Raw genomic sequence first — 20,140 nt, 5'->3', positions numbered from 1 at the left:
TATTTTATTTTTTAAATTTATTTTCATTGTTGGAAGTATTACAGATGTCTCCATTGTTTTTTTTCCCATTGACACCCTCCACCCCGCACCCACTCCTCCCAGGCCTTCACCACACTATTGTCTGTGTCTGTGTTATTTTATTAAGCATGTATTGCCCTCTACCTTTCTTCCCACCATGAGGATAAAGAGATGATCACAGGAACAGGTGAGAAGTGTTATTAGAGAGGCGTCTTGGACAGGCATCCGATTCTGAAGGGATTCTGAAGGGTGTGGGGGCGAGGGCAGGAGATGGGGAGTTTTTCCCTGGGGCATTGAGAGATGACTTGGGGAGGGAGGTGAGAAGGGACACTTCTGGACAGAACACCACAGTCTGTGAAGGAACAGAGCTTGTTCAGAAATGCAAGGAAGTCAGTGTAGCAGAGGAAGGGTGGGGAGGAGGAGGAGGTGGGAGGAAGAACTTAATGCAGACAGCCATTCCTGATTTATTTCTCTATGGAAGTGTTTTAGACGGCTCTTTCTCGGGTCAGGAAACAGTGCTGTACTTAATAGAGGTCCATTATTCTTACACTGCGTTAAACATTCCTCTCCTTTTTTTTCTTTCCCCTCCGAAGTTCCGGTAGCTCACTGGATTTGGCCTTTCGGGTCTAAAATGAAACACACTGGAGAGATTTATAGTCAATTAATTGGCTGTCTCTTTCTCAGTTACCCTTGACTGTTCAAACGTGCATTTTGTTGTTCCTAAATAATACAGCACTCACAAAAGATAATGTAGGAGTTTTTGTATAAATTACATGTAAGACAAAAAGATAAACTTATTAAAGCAGTTATTTCCTGAGCCTTACATTTAGGAAAAATGGGAACTTTTAACTTATGTTAATTAAGTAACCAAGTAAGATTAATGAACACCCGTAGGATAAGGTCAGCTGAAGTCATTATTTATTCTTACTTTCAGGCTGTAGCTTAGAATTTTTGCACTATCTAGAGTAAATTGATTTGCCTTCAAAATGCCCCTGAATGGTTTGTGCCCATGTAATTATATTTTATACTTTATTGTTATTTTTTTAGCACATATTCAAACATTTAAACTTCCTAGAGAATTCTAGGCTTTTAGTAGTTTTATGGATAACTCAATAAATAGCAGCAATTATATAATGATGAAGGGAGCCCGGGACAGGGCAGGGAGCAGGTCCCCAGGGCAGGGGAGGGTGCTCCTGAGAGGCAGGCTTGCTTCCTCCAGGACAGAGAGCTGTGAGGCGTGCAGCATCTGTAATGGGCAGTGATTGAGCTTCATTCGGTGGATCAGTCCCCCTCACACAGTGCAAGGGCAGCAGGGAGCCGGAGCTGCTCACCGCTGTGCCAGCAATGTTCCCACTGTGGGTTGTGGGTAGAACTGAGCTCAGGAAACTTCTTCATCTGAACCAAGAGGTGACCTCTTGGTTCATGAAAAGTCAGATTGGGGAACTATAACCTCACATGGAGAGCCTACTTCACACTTACAAGAAATTAAGTAAAAGCAGCTAAAAATAAATGTTTCCCCCTAAAAGGGCAGATGCATCATTAGCCATTTGAAGTAAATAAAAGATCTGGCAGTTTTCTCCCTGCTCCTAACTTTTATCACTAACACAATGGTAATAAGACTTTTATTATTTTTAAGTTCCTGGCTTCACCAAACAGCTCAAGACTTATAAATGTCATAGACAGAATGAAAGTAATAAGAGAACTATTATCAATTTACAGATAAGTGTGTGTACCTATGGTAATTCTGATTTATTGTACTGCTTAAATCCAGATTGAAAAAGGCAGTGTTACTGTTTCTTATTTTTGCGATGAATTAATTAATCATTTGTGTTTCTATATCAGAGTTTGCTCAACCTCTAATTCTTCAGTTGTCTGTAAGCCTCAGTGGTCATATACTTGCATTAGAAGACGCTACTTAAGAATCAGCCCACCTCCCTTTTTAATCTTCCTTCTTAGGGTCACCCGGGACCACCAGGGCCACAGGGTCCTATTGGACCGCTGGGACCTCCAGGACCCATTGGGATTCCAGGAGAGAAAGGGATGAGAGGGGACAGCGGCCCTTCCGGAGCAGCAGGGGATAAAGGAGATAAGGTAAACCCCTTCCTAAGGGAAAGCTTCTTAGCCACCCACCAGCACTGCTATGCCAGACTTGTTATAAACAAGTAGGACCTGCTTGCGCCTTATAATAAATTAAGTCTAGACTGCTCTTCCATAGCAGCCCTCCTTCCCCAACCCCTCCAGAGGAGCTTGTTTATCTAGATCTTTTCTCTGCACTTAAATGCATGACTGCACCCAGCAGGGAGTTGTACCGGTTCATGGCTTTAAAAAAACACCTAAGTGATATTATGTGCACCATGCTGGGCATTTTTTTTTTTTACTCAACCATGTGGCTTAAGATCAATCAATTTATGTCGATTCAACTTATTCCTTTAAAAACACCGTTTAATATGCTATAGAATGGATAAAGGAAACAATAGTTTCTTCCTTGTTGAGAATTTGAGATCGTGTCCTAATTTGTGTAGAGCATGTGTGAGAAAGCAATCCTGTGAATTACCTGCGCTCACGTTTACGAGTTTGCTTCTCCAGGATTGAAGGATTCTGAGACGTTGAATTCCCAGCTTACAGGGTGCTGGATGTTTTCTTTCAATTGATGCTGCCAACTTGGCTTCCTTAGGACAAAAAGTATGAAAGGTTCATTCTTAAATGTTGGCGTTTAAGCATGTGTGAAAATAGGTAACCATGACTGCTAAGGGTTAAAAATAATGAGCATTAATTATTTATGTTTTTGAGGAAATTAACTTGTTAGTCTAATAACTTAGTGACTTTTATAACTTTGTTTTATCACCTGGAATTTTAGGGTCCCACTGGTGTTCCTGGATTTCCAGGTTTGGATGGTATACCTGTAAGTATCCCTACATTTTCTCACAAAGAAGGGAGAAACACTCCTCAAAACCCTTAAAATCACATGTTCAAAAAATAGATATGCACGTGGCAAACTCTTCTTTATTTTCTCATCTAAGTGAATGAAAGGATGTTTGCTGCATTTCAATTTTGTGGAATAACTCCAATACCGAAACACTTTACTGAATAGCAAGGTTTTCAAATAGGTTAGAGAACAACATTGTAAAACAGGAGCTAGAGATACTTCTGGAAATGAATGCCTACTCATAATGACAGTTTTTACTTGCTGACGAGTCCTAACTTTTGGAAGTGGGTTTAAGACTCTCATTTCTAATATGAAAACCACATGAAAGAAGGAAGAGGTATTTTGGGGAGCTTTACTATTCATTAGAGTCTTTCTAAGGATTTTAAGGAAGGTTTCCCCCCAAATCTCCCAGAATACTCCAAACTGAATGAATTTAAATTGGGGGCATATTAAAATTTACTTATGGATTTTTACTATGCTACATAGCACTGTGGATGGGGAAGGAAGTCTCACAAAATTAAGTGGTATGTGAGTCATCATTGCCATAATTTGGGTACCCATATTGCATAATCTTTGTCTTCTAGTATTCTTGCAAAACAATGCTTCACTTAACATTTTGTTTCCTGTAGGGGCACCCAGGGCCTCCGGGATTCAGAGGCAAACCTGGCATGAATGGCTGCAATGGCTCAAGAGGCGATCCAGGGTTTCCAGGAGAAAGAGGAGCTCCTGGCCCAGAAGGCCCCCCAGTAAGACACCCACAGCTCATCCTAACGGGAATCTTAAGTGAAAGGCCCAACAGTGGGAACAGGCTTGGTGTGCTCAAGAAACAGAGTTAATACAAGTGTGGGGGAGCATGGTGAACAAGTGGGGTGGCTGGAGGATGAGGACAGAGGTGGGCAGGACCTAGGACACCTGGGGTCTTGTAGACTGTGGCAGGAGGCTGGGTTTTCTTTTCATGCCATAAGAATGTTTTGGGTAGTTCTAAGGGAGGAAGAGATATGACTTGATGGATGTGCCATTGAGATGCTCCCAGCTGCTGTCATAGGACCAAAGCTTATGTTGTTTATCATTCAGGGTTCACTGCCAACCTGTGTGTGTGAACTAGCAGATGTGCAGGAACCGTCACAACAGGCTTTGAATGGAGTGATGTGATCAGTCAGTGATCATGATTCCATGTCACTTAGGGGTGATCTGTGGACCCACGAGCTAGCAGTGAAGTTTGTGCTCCATGCAGTTACTTAGTTAATGCAGTGGTAACTGAATTTCGAACCATTTAGTTGAGGACTGGTGCTGTTTTACTCAAACGTGGGACTGAAATCCATGCCTGTTGGAACCATGGGGAAAAAGGACTGCAATCTGATTGCTCAAGGGACCTGGTGAGGAGCTTACCATGAAACCAGGAGTCTCTCCCATCGGAAGCAAAGCCAGGCACTCTTCCGAGAGGGGTTAACTTTGACATCTGCATGTCTTTTGTAAGAGCTTGATATATGAAAATGGTTAAAATTTTTATGTGGTAACCCAGTTGAGGTATATTAATATATGGGATATTGAGATATCAAGTGTGGAAACTTTTGGGGGAAAAAAGAATACACTCAGGTATTTCATTCACTTTTTTAAAATACCGTAAATAAACGTGCAGCTACATACAAAAAAACTTACAAAAGGAACATGCTGATTTTTAAAATCTTATAAAGGGTACATAGGCTCTATTTTAAATAAAAACAGTAAAATAAATAAACTAAATTTTTAAACAACTGTTTCTATGGCATATTATTGACAACTGCAATGTTTACTTATAAGAATAATACATGTGCATTATGTTGCGCAATTTCCCTGCTATATAATTAATAAATATCTATTAATACATCAGTATATACTATATATAAACTATACATATATACCATATATTTATAATATAAATAAATTAGTAGATACTCTATCTTTGGAGATTTCTTAATAGATTTTAACTGAATACTGAATGACTATATATGAGAACCTTAAGGTGATAATGACAATAAAGAGAATAAAGAAATCTTCACTAGTGAAATATGACTATAATGGTAATTTTATTGGTGAGTGATATTTCACATAGAAAATAAAATGCTAAAATAGTAATGTGCTTTTCTCCTCTCTTAAGTGAATGTTTTATTTTCAGGGCCTTCCCGGGGAACAAGGAGAAAAAGGAAATTCAGTGTTCATTTTAGGTGGCATTAAAGGTAGTCAGGTAAGCATTCTGATCATGGTGGATTTAAAATAATTTTTCCCCACCATAGGTAAACCCATACATGAACTGAAATTCCCTTTGAAATGTCCCTGAGCATGCTGTTTTTTTTTAAAAAAATATATATGTTTATTGATTTTTAGAGAGAGAGGAAGGGAAAGAGATAGAGAGATAGAAATATTGATCAGAGAGAAATGTCATCTATCAGCTGCCTCCTGCACGCCCCCTACTGGGGATCGAGCCCACAACCTGAGCATGTGCCCTGACCAGGAATCAAACCAGTGACCTCTTGGTTCATGCTCAACAACTGAGCCATACCAGCCAAGTGGCACCTGGTTTTTATCCTCCCCCTGGCCCTCTGGGGTGGCACCATTCTTCTTGTGTGAAGCACTTGGCATTAGCTGCTCTGGCTGTAACATTCCAACACATACCTCTCCACTATTTTTTGCAGAGTGGCAACGGATACCCCATTTCAGGGTTTCTCACCCTTGGCACTATTGACATTTGGGGCCAGATAATCACTTGCATGAGGGCTGGCCTATGGATTGTAGAATGTGAAACAGTATCTCTGGCCTCTACCTGTTAGATGCCAGTAGCAACCTCCACCCACACAATATCTCCAGACATTACCAAGTGTCCCCTTGGGAAGAAAAATTACTCCCGGTTGGGAAGCACTGTTTTATTTGTAGTTAAAATGTGATATGAATACTTGCACCCCGGCATACTAGGAGTCAACACTATTGAACTGGAAAATTATGGAAACCTTATAGTACTCTCCTTGGTAAATTAAATGCTTTTGTGTTTCTAGCAGAGAATGGTATACAAATATTCAGAAATAAACTCTTGAATGACCACTTCATCACTCTAAAACAAGTAGCCATAGATAAGAAGAAGGAGATCACTAGATAGAAAAAATCAGGAGGAGAGATATCGTACATTTTCATGACACGATCATTTGTCATAAGGTAGAATATTCTACAATTAGATAAGACTAGCTCTAGGTTGCTCCTACTAAACCCTGAGTTCCATGCCACCAGCGTGGACACACCTGAGTGGGATCCCTTTAGTGAGCTCACAGTATTTGTGTGCGGCCTCTATGCTTATTTATACTTGTTAGACAATGAAAACTATACTGTTTATGGCTTAAATACCCTAATTAACCTATAATTAAGCAATTCTACTATACCCAAAAGAAATGAAAGCAGGGACTCAAAGAGCAGATATTTGTATACCCAACTTCATAGCAGCACTATTCACAATAGGCAAAAGATGCAAGCAACCCAAGTGTCCACTGAGGAATGAATGGATAAACAGAAAGTGGTATATACATACAATGGAATATTGTTCAGTCTTTAAAGAGAAGAGTATCCTGACTCATGTTACCACATAGATGAACCCTGAGGTCATTATGCTGAGTGAAATGAGCGGGTCACAGAAGGACAAATAATGTGTGATTTCATTTATATGAGGTTCCTAGAGTACTCAGATTCGTAGAGACAGGACATAGAAAGGTTTTTGCCAGAGGCCGGGGGAGGGGAATGGGGAGTTAGTATCTATTGTAAACTGGAAACAGTTTACATTGGGAAGATGGAGAAGCTCTGGAGATGGATGGTCGTGATGGCTGCACAACAATGTGAATGCACTTAACGTCACAGGACTGTCCACTTAAAAATAGTTAAAATGTAAACTTTTATCTAACATATATTTTACAGTATGTTATATTGTACATTTGAAAAAGAACCTGCAGTCCCTTTGATTCTTTAGAGTAAGTGGAGTCTCAGGGCAGAGTCACAAGGTGGTGAATTCGCACAGAGGCAGCGGGGAGAGAATTTCCACGTCATTCCCTTTACCTTTACTCTAGGATGACCAACGGAGCAGGGTGTCTATAAAGGGAGGCAGGGTCTGGCACGTGGACCAGAGACAGACTGTGATGAAATGGGACCACTGGGTTTAGAACAGTGGTTCTCAACCTTGGCTGCACATTAGAATCACCTGGGAATCTTTTTAAAATCCTGATTTCTGGGCCTCATCCTCCGGAAATTCTGTTTCTTTGTTACTAATGTTGTGGCCCCACCCCATAACAAAGAAACAGAATTTTTGGAGGATGAGGCCCAGAAATCAGGATTTTTTTTTAAACGTATTTTTTTTCTCAATATATTTTATTGATTTTTTACAGAGAGGAAGAGAGAGGAATAGAGAGTTAGAAACATCGATGAGAGAGAAACATAGATCAGCTGCCTCCTGCACACCTCCTACTGGGGATGTGCCCAAAACCAAGGTACATGCCCTTGACCGGAATCGAACCTGGGACCCCTCAGTCTGCAGGCCGACGCTCTATCCACTGAGCCAAACCGGTTAGGGCAGAAATCAGGATTTTAAAAAGATTCCCAGGTGACTCTAATGTGCAGCCAAGGTTGAGAACCACTGGTTTAGAACATTTTAAATTGAAAGTTGAAACCTCATCTTGATTCCACGTGCTCAGGACCCCAGCACCTGCCTCTGGTTTTAGCTGAGTAGAAGGATTCGGGCCTAGGAAGAGGCCCATGATCATCTCCACAGAGCCCTCCACAGTTATCTTCTCAACCTGGAAAAATTGAACAGACTGCATGTTAGGTCAAACGATTCCTGTGTGTGCGTCTACTTTTACATCACGTGTTTTAGGAAATGGTGTTGCTCTTTTAAAGCAATGTGTCATTATTGCAGGGTGACAGAGGGAACCCAGGACCTCCCGGCTTACCAGTAAGTCTGAGCAGGCATGTGCTTTTGTGTGATCCCAAAGAGCCTCCTGTCCCCACAGTTTGTATGTGTCGCAGCAGGACCAGCCGAAAAATGTGCGGACCCCCCAGTGCAAAATGAACACGTAGGCCCCTTGTTCAAAAAGTATGAATAATTTCGAGGTGGTGAGAGCAGAACATGAAGTCAAGCACAAAACCCCATCTGACTGCACAGGTCACACACCTTGAGGCCGTCCTGGAACCTTGGCAAGCTTCCAATTACCTTCCTCTTCTATGTTTCAACAATCATTTGGTATTGCTGATACATATACAGTCATTGATATTTAGAAGAGAAGTCTGCCCAGACACTAATATATGTCAGGTGGAAAGACTGCTGAATCAGTCATTGTGTATCATATTTAAAATGTAGGACCATTTTCATCTCCCTGAAATTTGAAATTCAATGATTATATTAGTCTTTCCAATTTATCAATGTTTACAAGATTACAACTTAAATCAATTTCCACCTTCCAGTTGTTAACCTATAATTTTGCTTGGTGACTTCTGGCTGTGGACAGGAGTACTTACCCAGGTTGATTTCCTTCCTACTTCTGAAGCTTGGTTCTACGTCATTAATGAGATACCTTGATGTTGCTGTTAAAATGAAAACAAATTCAGCCTCCTGAAGAGAACAATTTCACTGCACACTTGAAAATCATCTGACCTGGGCAGGGTCAGTGGGAGAGCAGAGAGCCTTTCTCCACAGCTGTCCTTGTGAATCTCTGTAATTATGCCACAACTTACAGATTACAGAAAGTTGACTTATGACTTAACCATCATGACCTCAAACTGGGGACAGCATTTCTATTCACATTGATCTGAAAGGGCACGCTGAAAAATATATTAAGGAATATAAATACATTCATATTTTCATATATTAATGCTAATTAATATTAAAGACTAAAAAGCATCCTGTTGTGTATCAAAGTTATATATGGAATTTAGGAGTAGCTATAACAAGTTTCTTTGTTCTCTACCTATGCTATTACAAAATTTATCTGTAAGTAAGTAGATTGGTTTCTGGTGTTTAATTTGAACCTAACATAGGAATTTGTCACACCTGCTGGAGCGATTGGCCCATGCAGCTCTGTACCCTACATCTGAGGCACAGCTGCTGGGAAGATAGCTGCTCCAGCAGGTGGATGTGTTGGGACTGTGACTCCTTTGGAAGTTTATATCCACCTGGGATTACATGCAGCTCTTGCTGTGAATGATGATTATTGATTTTGGTAAAAAATGCACTGATTTCTCTCATGTTTAGGGATCAAGGGGTGCTAGAGGACCAGCAGGCCCAATGGGATCCCCAGGAGAGCCGGGGTTACCGGTAAGTACAGCCCTGCTCATGGTGTCCCTCTAAAAGCCAATTCCCATCTTGGGTCAGGTACAGGTGGGCTCTTTGAGAGGACATCACCTGATGAATCAGTACACGCCCACTCCTTACCTGTGTGAGTCCATCGAGAAGCATGGGCCCCTCTGGGGGGTGGGTATAACAAGCAGCCCCCCCCCCCGTAATAGGAAGCCCATGGGTGTTTTTAAATTAAGGGTTTCCTAGAGAGGAACTGGGACAACCAACAAAGACACATTCTGGTTTCTGCAACTGATCTGTGATTTGTGTGTTTTTGCCATTGATTTAGGGTCCTCGGGGCCATCCTGGGAGTCCGGGTGTGAAGGTAGGCAGCCATGAGGAAAATATACAAATAGGACCCAGGTACAGTGAGACTAACGACCACTGATGTCTGTCAGGATGATGTCTTTCCTCTCACTAGACTTCCCAATGTATTTAATAAGTGAACTTCAAAAAATTGCTTGACCGGAAGTCTTACTTGTAATTATTTCTTTAATATTCAAAAGCAACTCAATTAATTTAGTTTTTTTCTTTCTCAGGGCAATCCTGGCATGGGAGTCAAGGGGCAGATGGGAGACCCGGTAAGAATCCCTTTTGCCTGGAGAGCACATGTTGAAATGTATGTGCTGCCCGGGTTGTGGAGGCTGTTCTGATGATCACGCAACTGCGTTCATTGTCTCATCGCTGCCCAATTTAATAGCTGTGAACTTTTCTTTGCTGAATTATTATGGTACCATTACCCTTGACTATAAAATGACATTTCTGACAAAATTAAACTCTAAACTCAACTCCATTCACCCCAGCAGGAATAGAGTGAACATTTTTGATACTATATTATACTCAGAGTAGCAATTTTGTTTAATGACTGATTTGTTTGCCTTAACTTTATAATTTTATCAAAATCCCAAGTTTTACACATAAATAAAAACATAAATAACCAGAACCAGAGCATTTAGCAATACACGATCCTTGCTGCCTCCTTCTCTCACATCAACAGCCCTTTCCACTGAAACTTGAATGTTGGCACGACAAGCTAACGTGTTTCAAAATGGCAGCTCCTCTGGCAGAAGCCTGAATGTGTAGCAGTTGGGGAATGGCTGTTTCAACAACTGTGGGCAAATAGTTCAGAAACTGGCATCTGCTCTGTGCCAGGCCAGCACAGTGCTGGGTGTGGGGCTTTAGCAGGACAGACGGGATCCTCTCTCTCAGGGAGTCCCAGTCTGGTTGGGTGCATGTGGTACAGCCATTTAGCAAAATGTCACATTGCCAAAGATATATTGGAACACTCCCTGATGTGGGAAGGCGCCTATGATATAATGTTGAGCAGAAAGTATAGGTTACAAAAGTGTACGCTCAATTTTATAAAAACTACAACAATAACAAGAGGACTCTAAAATATACACTTATTTTAATGGAGATTATCTCTAGGATGGTAAGATTATGGGGCACTTTTATTTTTTAAATTTATTTTTAACAAGGGTGTATTAGTTATGAAAAACAATCAATATTTAAACTTATATCATTTATATGTCATGGTTTTAGTTTTAAATCCATGACACACGGGATTTTAAGCATCACATCACAATCCATGGGTGAAAGTCTTCCTGGTTCAAAATTTTATTTAAAATAAAGTTCATATGAAATTCCTATTATCTTGCTTTTTTTTTTCCAAGGGTGAGGTTGGCCAGCAAGGTTCTCCTGGACCAACCCGACTGGTACAGCCACCTGATTCTTGTCTCTATAAAGGAGAAAAGGTAACTTCCAGTCCCTATGTTACTTTGGTAAAGTGGTAATAGCCACCATTGCCTGAACACGTACCTGAGCCAGCCAAGTCCTGAGCACCTACACCCATCACTGCATTAATCCCAACCCCACCTTAACAGGTTTGTACAATTATTAGCCCCATGTACAGAGTTGGAAAATGAGGCTTGAAAAGATTACCAGTGTTTTCAAGTTTACCCAGACCTAGCTTGGGCTGCTCAACTGTGACATGTCCTTCATCAAATATGCCCCATTCATATTGTCTTTGGTATGTGGACTGAAAAAAACACTGTAAGTCCAGTTGTCTTTAGATGTTACATCTGGGCTTGATGTTTTGATGATAGAAAAGGAAACTGATGCATAGAACTGGGCACATAATACACTCTTGGTGAAGATCAATTCCTCTGTTAGCCTTCAGTGCTGATGTTATGGATGCCATATGCAGGTTCTGTTGATGGTGTTCAATTACTGGATTAAATTTTACTAATTGGCTCAAAATGAGACATTCCTCTCAGTGACTGCATTCCCAGTGTGAATCTGTTGCCGTGGCTCCGTGGTCATTCTCCACCTATGCCCCAGATGTCACACCTCTCACACAGAACTGGCCCAAACAGTGTCAGGCTCACAGGTGCTCCTGGACCTTAGTTACTAATTAGCGACAGTTGAGTAATTTCTTACTTTAAAAATTAATACAATGGATGCTTAAAGGCAATTTCTGAGATGGAATTCAATGGGTTAAATAATAATCCTATATAATAAAAGGCTAATATGAAATTGACCGAACGGAGGAACGACCAGTCGCTATGATGTGCACTGACCACAAGGGGGCAGACACTCAACGCAGGAGCTGCCCCCTGGTGGTCATTGCACTCCCACAGGGGGAGTGCTGCTCAGCCAGAAGCTATGCTCATGGCTGGCGAGTACAGTGGTGGTGGTGGGAGCCTCTCCTACCTCCATAGCAGCGCAAAGGATGTCCAACTGATGGCTTAGACCTGGGAGCAGGCCTAAGCCATCAGTTTGACATCCCCTGAGGGCTCCCGGACTGCGAGAGGGAACAGGCCGGGCTGAGGGATCACCCCCAAGTGCACAAATTTCATGCATCGGGCCTCTAGTAATAATAATAAGCCAGAACATTCATTATGACTTTTAGGGTGTTAAAGGACTACCTGGAATGATTGGACCTCCAGGACCTCCAGGACCCAAGGTAATTTATTGAACTCACTTTTTAAAAAATTTGTATCATGTGCTAACTTAATTTTTTTTTAAAAAAATTGTGTTCTTTATCATTGCTTTAAATGTCAGTATGTTACTAGAATTTGTCACTACGTTATCATAGTCCTGTAGGGTTCCTATTGTAAAGTGTTGATTTCTTTAACTTGCTGGCAACAATTTTTATTTATTATTTTGTGTTTTCATTCTCTATTGCTGGAATATTGTTGTTTAAACCCCTGTAAATGCCATCTTTCTAAGGGAGAACCTGGTATTGGGGAAAAAGGAGAAAAGGGCATCCCTGGCTTCCCAGGCCCTCGGGTAAGGATCGTTCATGCCACCCTTAACTTCAGTGAGTATGGAGGCATTTCTTTGTTACATTTTTATAAAACTAGGTCACTACTTCTGAGAGCTCAAAAATGGGATTATTTCAAATAGGAATAGAATTTTGACAACAAGAATTGTGTAATAGCTCAAAGTCCCAGAACACCCCTTCTATTGACATCATTTAGATAAAACAGGCAAGCAGGTGATAGAAGAACTGGAGGGAAATAACAGGATTGTGGCATTTCCTGTCTGGCTCAGTGTCAGTGTGATAGCAGCTTGGAATTGTTCATTTAAGCGTATTTGATAAAAGAAAGTACTGATGTAGGGGCAGGAGCTAAAAAAGAAGCACAGAATCAGGCCTCAAACATCACCATGCATGTCACTAGTGTGGTCCCCATTCATACATAGAGTGACTATCGAGGCCAGACCCAGTGGACATAGGTATTGGGTTTATTTGGCTCTAGATTTAGTGTTGAGTGGGACAAAATTGGCTTCCATGGTAATTTTTATTGCTGATAATGCTTAGAGCAACTATTAATCTGTAGGCAAATTATATTGCAATGATTTCAAAGATGTTTAGACCAATGCAAGCATTAAGTTAAATAAACTAAAATGGGATAGTAACAACAACAAAATATGTTTTTAATTTGAAGCACTGGTGAGGACATACATTTTTTAAAATTGGTCTTTACCAATTAAAATAGTAAATGTGATAAAGAAATGAAATCTACTTTATATTTATTTTCTTTTATTCAGTGACCTTAGCGGATAAGATGAAATATGCATGGTGCAATCTCTTCACATGAAATAGGATTCCTTGAGCTGCTGCATGCATTTTAATTTAATTCAGTTTGTGTCATTTTGTGTGTGAATTTATTAGGGTTTTCCTGGCTCCTATGGATCTCCAGGTTTTCCAGGATTAAAGGTAAGTGTACAGTATGGATATGATAAATACACTTTAATTAGTAAATGCAATTGAGTGTCATTCAAAAGTTGGACCAGTGCATGCAAACACACATGCAGAATTGGAAAGGGAGACATATTCACTTTACGAATTACATGTTTTAGCTGTGGGTGCAAAGTCTAAAGCACAAAACTGCTGCAACCCCAAAGTAGTGTTAAGATGTTGAGATTTTGCACAGAATCTCTGTGAGCATGTGTTGCTCAAATTAAATGACAATGAGATAATTTGTCACCTAGTTACATTTTTTTAAAAAAGGCATGTTTCTGGTTATTTATAGGGTGAACAAGGACTGTTTGGAGCTCCTGGGTCATTTGGATTTCCTGGTCCAAAGGTAAAAAAAGTGAACCTGTCAGAGTACCCACCTGACAAAATTCCACCTCCTTTATGTTGTCCAATATAGTTTTAAAAAATATTCCAAAGAATGATTCAAAAATATAACTTTTGAAACAGACAGAGTTAATTTTGTATGTATTATTTTATTGCATGTTGTAATGATTACATTTTACATTTGAACAATGATCCTTTTGAAAGTTTAAAAAATTCCATGGGGATCATACAGCATCTCGATTAAAACCAGAGGGAGCTGTGGAGAGCTCTTTGCTTTTACCACCACTGAATTGTTTCGTTGCAACCTCTGTGACCTTACATTCAGCTCTAGCCCAGGACAAGCCATGGTAGCACTAAGGGGACACAATGAAGGGGACCATATTTGCTGCTAAAATAAAATGTGGATTCAGCTCTTGTAGGTGAATAAACTTTTTGTCCTAGAGTGTCAAATCAGACATTAATGCTCATGGTATATTTAAGAAACTTTATGGCTTCAGAGGTATCTAATTTATGAGAATGGAATAACTTTATTGGAGTTAAAAACATTTTGTTTTCTTGCTAATTCTCATCTGAGGATATTTTTTCCATTGATTTTTAGAGAGAGTGGAAAGGAGGGTCAGAGAGAAACATCGACGTGAGAAACATCGATTGGTTGCCTCCCATATGTGGGGATTGAGCCTGCAACCTAGGTACGTGCCCTTGACTGGATTCTAACACAAGACCCTTCAGTCCATTGGCTGATGCTCAACCAGTGAGCAAAATTGGGGAGGGCCATTTTCTTTTCTTTTGAGAGAACTTTGCTAGTTGGTTATTTATTTCTGCGCATAGGGAAGAGGTCGAATGCCTGTTTTTCCTAGAAGTCCATGAACTATCTGTTTCTCTAGTCTGCCTATAGTCTTTATTTCTTATATGAATGGATTCTTGATCCTTATAGTATTTATTCAGTGCTAGGCAACATGAGAAAATATTCCTATTTCTAAGGAAAGTCAATGAATTAATGATTCCAGGGGGATCCCGGAGACCGCGGGTACCCAGGACCGCCAGGGGCGTTGACAACTCCACCTCCTCCACTCAAAGGTTTGTGTTTCATTCAGGTCCTCCATTAATAATGTGGAAATGGGGTTTGAGTGTCCCTGACAGAGGAATATGGCCCAGTATTGCCATAGTTTGCACACGAGGCAGGTTAAATAGGTGAATTTTAGCGCAAATCTATAATTATGCAAGTGCAGGTAGAGATGTGCATCTTAATTCATCTCTAACAGCATAAGACATCAAATTTTATTTTAGTATGTACACTGTATGCTGGGATTTTTTTTTTTACTATGTCACCTTTTAGAAAGTAGGGTGTTTTAGCTATTAAAATATATGTAAAACCATTTGATTAAGACCTAACAAGATGGCACCTGCAAGACCAGAGCAGCCTAAATCAATGACAGACAGCGCCACTCCAAGGTCATGCATCTGCAGACCAGATGAAGGGCTCATATCTAAGATATAACATGTAAAATGCAGAGGGAAACTATAAAGCAGTCTCCTAGTTGCATTTCAGCAAGCATCACAGAAAGCACTTGTGTGGGATTTTAAAATGTAGGTATATGTTTATTATATTCACAAGTGTCATTCTTTATGGCAGGTCCTCCGGGGGATCCAGGACTCCCTGGCCGCTATGGAGAAATGGGGGCTGTTGGGTTCCCCGGTCCCCCCGGCCTTCCGGGTCGACCAGGGGAAACCTGTCCAGGTATGAATCCACTGGCTTTATAAACCGGGTCTGCTCCATCCTCCTCCACATCAGAGGTTTTTCAACTCTAGCTGACACTGAATCACCTTGGGAGTGTTTCAAAACACCGAGGGCTGTCTCTACCCCAGACGAAGAATGTTGGACTCCCTGGGGCATGGACCTAGGCCTCTGCTGTTATAAAAGTGCCTTGTATTTCTAATGGACAGCCGGGGTTCAGAACCATGCACTCCAACCAGTTAATCACTTGCTTGGAAGAAACCCAGGTTCCTGGGCCGCACCTCAGAAATATTCAGTCGAGGTGTCAGGGGTGTGGTGAGGAATGTGTCTGCATAACAGGCTTCCCGGGACAGCATCACTTGCAGACGAGATCTGGAATCGTGCCAGGGTTCCAGTGTTTCTGTGGGTCTTCTCCACCCTCTTGGATGGCTCTCCCTGTTGATACCTAATTGTCAAAATTGACTTCCTCCACCTGCTCCCAACTTAAATTTCCCACATGAAATGTGGAAATACAAATTATGAATTAAAAAGTAAAATTTTGATTCAGTCTTAGTTAAAACCACACACAACAAAACAACAATCTTCCTCTTTCCCTCCCCCCCCCAAATCCCTATATGTGCTTTTCTCCTTCCTCTCTTCCCCCCAAGCGTGTTACCTCTACCTTTCTCTCTCCAAGGGTCCAAGTCTACAGGAACACATGTTCTTTTTGCCTTAAGTACACCAATGTGTAGAGCCTTTATTATACATGTTTTATTTTTTTAATGGTCTACAGTATTTAGCATGAGGTAAGCAGGGCTTTGGGTCAGCCACCTGTCATTGAATCACAGCCCTGCCACTTAGTATAGTGAAACAGTTATGCATTCACACTAAGGACTAAGAACATTCCAGGCTCCTCTACTTACAAGTTGTGTGATCTTGAGCATCTAGTAAACCTCTTTGTGCCTCAGTTTTCTCCTCTGCAAAATGGAGTTCTTGTTTAGGTTGAAAGAAGTAATCTATCTATATCTATATCTATATCTATATCTATATCTATATCTATATCTATATCTATATCTATATCATCTACTGGTATATCTATCTATCTATATCTACATATACAGTTCTTAGACTACAGCTTGGCATATAGTAAAGACCCACTGATGTTAGCTATTATTTTACTCATATTTGGCCTACATTTTCTATGGCTTATCTCTAAGGTACAAACTTTGCAGGATTGTTTAAGGAGTAAAGATAATATGTGGATATATGTAAAGCCCCAGCACATGTGCACACAATAATGAAAGCCATTATTTAACTAGCATACTATATTACTGATTACCGACAAGGTTTCAGTGGTCTATCAATGAACTTGTTATCCAAACCTAGTAGCTTAACATAACAACAATCATTATAGTACCCTTCACTCTTTCTGTGGTTCAAAATAGAAGGGCTAAGCTGAGCTATTCTAGATCAAGGATTGATTGCAGGAAGGAACTGGAATGTGAGACTGGCCAGGCATCTCCCTCCTATATCCCTCGTGTAGCCTCAGGCCTCTCTGTGTGCATTTAGATTTCATTTAGACTTCCTTACCAGGTGGCTTTGGAACAGTGGGATTGCTTCTATGGTGGGCCACTCTTCCAGGCCCAAGTGTTTCAGCTCACAAGGCAGAAATGGAATCACATTTAATAATCCAGCCTTGGAAACCATTGTGCCACTCCCACCGTGCTCCATGAGCCCAAGTAATTACAAATGACTGCCACATTCAAAGGGAGGGAAACCCCCAACCTTGCGATGGGGAAAGTCAAGGTTCCACAAGAACATGAGGAGCAGAGCACCACGTGACCATCTTTGAAAACTACAGTCTTCCACAAAGAGATTCTAGAGCAGCCGTGGGCAAACTATGGCCCGCGGGCCGGATCCGGCCCGTTTGAAATGAATAAAACTAAAAAAAAAAAGACCGTACCCTTTTATGTAATGATGTTTACTTTGAATTTATATTAGTTCACACAAACCCTCCATCCATGCTTTTGTTCCGGCCCTCCGGTCCAGTTTAAGAACCCATTGTGGCCCTCGAGTCAAAAAGTTTGCCCACCCCTGTTCTAGAGCCAGGTGTGCTTAGGAGACGTGGCTAGGACAAGTGGTCACCATCACACAAAGGCTTCCAGCTGTCTTTAAGGCAAAGCCACCAGAGAGGGAGTAGAATGTCAAGGGGAAGCAGGCTTTAGCTTCTGCTGCATTACTCACTCTGAACACACTGAAAACTAATTGTTCGATGAGCACATGCTATTGCCAGATATTGCACTAAGCTTCTTAGGTGGATTATTTTATTTAATCCTCATAACAGGCCTCTGAGACAGACATATAGGATTAAAGACGTTAAGTACCTGTGGCCAGAGGGGAAGAGGCCAGGTTCAAATCCAGCACCTCTATGTTTCCCCACCAACCTAGGTTGCCATGGTGCTTCATGTCCTATATAGATGGTTTTGTGAGTTCATACTTTTATTCACTAAATGTGCTAATGTGCTTATTGATATTATTTTTACCAAGTTATCAAGGTGGAAAGATTGAAAAAAATAACTTTAATTAGATAGTATATATTTCTTTCCCAATAATACTAAAGAATGGGGAAAAGGAAAGAAAATCTGATTCCCCAAATTTGTTTCTACTTATGTGCTGGTTTCATAGGGGGTGAGGCATTTTGATGAAGGGGATATTCAGTTATTTTTTAATTACATTTTTTTTTCCTTTAAAAACTCCCTCAGTCCAAGACAGAATGTACTGGTTTGATTTCTTCTACAGACACCTTTAGTCTGAGAGTCTGTGTGGTTTTCATTCTTGGTTTCTCTTGGAGGCATGATGGGACTCCCTGGACCGCCAGGGTTTCCCGGGCATCCGGGAGTTCCAGGGGCAGCCGGCCTTCCTGCGAGACCTGATTCCGCTCCAGGAAAACCAGGGGACCCGGGACCACCTGGCCTGCCCGGAGCGCCGGGATGTCAGGGACCTCCAGGATCAGATGGTAAAGTGCTCCTCACTCACAGTCATTAGCGTCTATGTGGAATTTGATATTTGTAGCGTCATTCAGAAAATGTGACTTTCTAAATATTTTTTTAAAATTTTCATATTTCCTGAGCCAAGTTAGTATTATTACCACAAAAAATAAACTGATATTATTGGACTATCATATCAATGAAAGCATATGAAACTATTTGGTGGAGAATTTAAGTGTAATGATAGAATTTTGTAAGTTAATACAATTTGTGTTTTATAAATGTAGTTTTAATTTTTTATCAGAGCTATAATGGACCTGGCTTAGGAGTCAAACAATTCTACAAAGCCAGTTATAGCGACCTGCCATCCTACGCAACCCCTTCTCCTGTTTCTTCTTGGATCTTTTGTTATTTGTCTCTATGTTGCCATTCAACATGCTTGTATTGTTATTTCTTAATTTTTTGGTTTGAGCATTATCTTTTGTATTCCCTCTATACAAGATAAATGTAGCTCTCTTTCTCTCCCTCCCAACCACACATGTGCACACTGGAAAATATTGTTAGTATCCAAATTTCAGTTAAATAAATAAACACTCAGTGTTTACAATGAATAGTTATAAAATACTATTCACCAACTCTGCCACATAATACTATCTATCATTACTTTTCTAGCATGATATTTTGCTAACAATTGTCTTGTTTTCTTTGTGTGTTTGCTAATTCAACCTGAACCCACCTCAAATTATAGAAATATTCCAATAGTACATTATAACTCATTAATATTCTATCAGTGTTACCTCTTTAAATAAATCTCTCCTGGAGCTTTTGAGCTGTTCAAATTAGGTCAGATTTCATTTTTTTTTTCAGATTTCATTTTTAATCGACTGCTGAGATACTGTCTTGAGATCTACCTTCACCATTATTCTGGGCACTCTCTCTTTTTCTCTCTCTCTCTCTGTTTCCTACAACATATATTTCTTTCACTCATTTACTCTCTCATTATACTTCTTGAGAAAAAGCATAAATTTGGGGGATCTTACATGTCTGAAAATGGCATTAATCTACTGTAGAATTTGATCAATATTTTGGCTGAGTATAAAATTCTAGGTTGGAAATATTTTCCTTCAGGTTTTTAAAAGCATTCTTCATTGTCTTCTAGCTTCCGGTGTTGTTTTTGACAAATTCAATAATACTTAGATACTTGACATTTGTTTGAAATCTGTTTTCTGTACAAACTTATGAGTTTTTCATGTCCTTAAATTTCACAGTGATTTGCCTTTTTGTGTGTGTGCATTTGCATTTATTTGCAGACATGGAGTGGGTACTTTCGGTCCAACACAAATCTTCATTTTAAAAAAAATATTAAACTACTTATTTGAAGCTATTCTCTCCTCTCCCCACTCTCCGTTTTCTCTTTCCGGACTCTATAGATTTGTCAGTAAAATGTTTGCTCTATTATTCTTTACTTTTTATTTTTCTGTAACACTTTCTAGGAGATCTTCTCAACTCTGTCTTCCAACTCTGCTCCTGAATTTTTAAATTTCTGCTGTCATATATTTTTTCTAAT

General features: G+C 40.3%; 1 protein-coding gene across 1 annotated transcript in view; it reads left to right on the top strand.

The window, feature by feature from the left end:
* COL4A4 (collagen, type IV, alpha 4) overlaps window positions 1-20,140 on the top strand; it is a 134,330-nt gene that overhangs the window by 59,717 nt on the left and 54,473 nt on the right. The window contains exons 5-20 of the mRNA XM_014531009.1: window positions 1,975-2,109; window positions 2,876-2,920; window positions 3,574-3,690; window positions 5,100-5,168; window positions 7,869-7,904; window positions 9,201-9,263; window positions 9,574-9,609; window positions 9,824-9,865; window positions 10,958-11,038; window positions 12,196-12,249; window positions 12,516-12,575; window positions 13,462-13,506; window positions 13,823-13,876; window positions 14,880-14,949; window positions 15,506-15,610; window positions 18,438-18,602. Coding sequence (XP_014386495.1) covers window positions 1,975-2,109; window positions 2,876-2,920; window positions 3,574-3,690; window positions 5,100-5,168; window positions 7,869-7,904; window positions 9,201-9,263; window positions 9,574-9,609; window positions 9,824-9,865; window positions 10,958-11,038; window positions 12,196-12,249; window positions 12,516-12,575; window positions 13,462-13,506; window positions 13,823-13,876; window positions 14,880-14,949; window positions 15,506-15,610; window positions 18,438-18,602 — 1,177 coding nt within the window. The remainder of the gene's footprint in view (window positions 1-1,974; window positions 2,110-2,875; window positions 2,921-3,573; window positions 3,691-5,099; window positions 5,169-7,868; window positions 7,905-9,200; window positions 9,264-9,573; window positions 9,610-9,823; window positions 9,866-10,957; window positions 11,039-12,195; window positions 12,250-12,515; window positions 12,576-13,461; window positions 13,507-13,822; window positions 13,877-14,879; window positions 14,950-15,505; window positions 15,611-18,437; window positions 18,603-20,140) is intronic.

Source organism: Myotis brandtii, unplaced genomic scaffold (genome assembly GCF_000412655.1).
Source record: "Myotis brandtii unplaced genomic scaffold, ASM41265v1 scaffold79, whole genome shotgun sequence".
NCBI lineage: Eukaryota > Metazoa > Chordata > Mammalia > Chiroptera > Vespertilionidae > Myotis > Myotis brandtii.
This window is presented reverse-complemented; position numbering and strand designations above follow the sequence as displayed.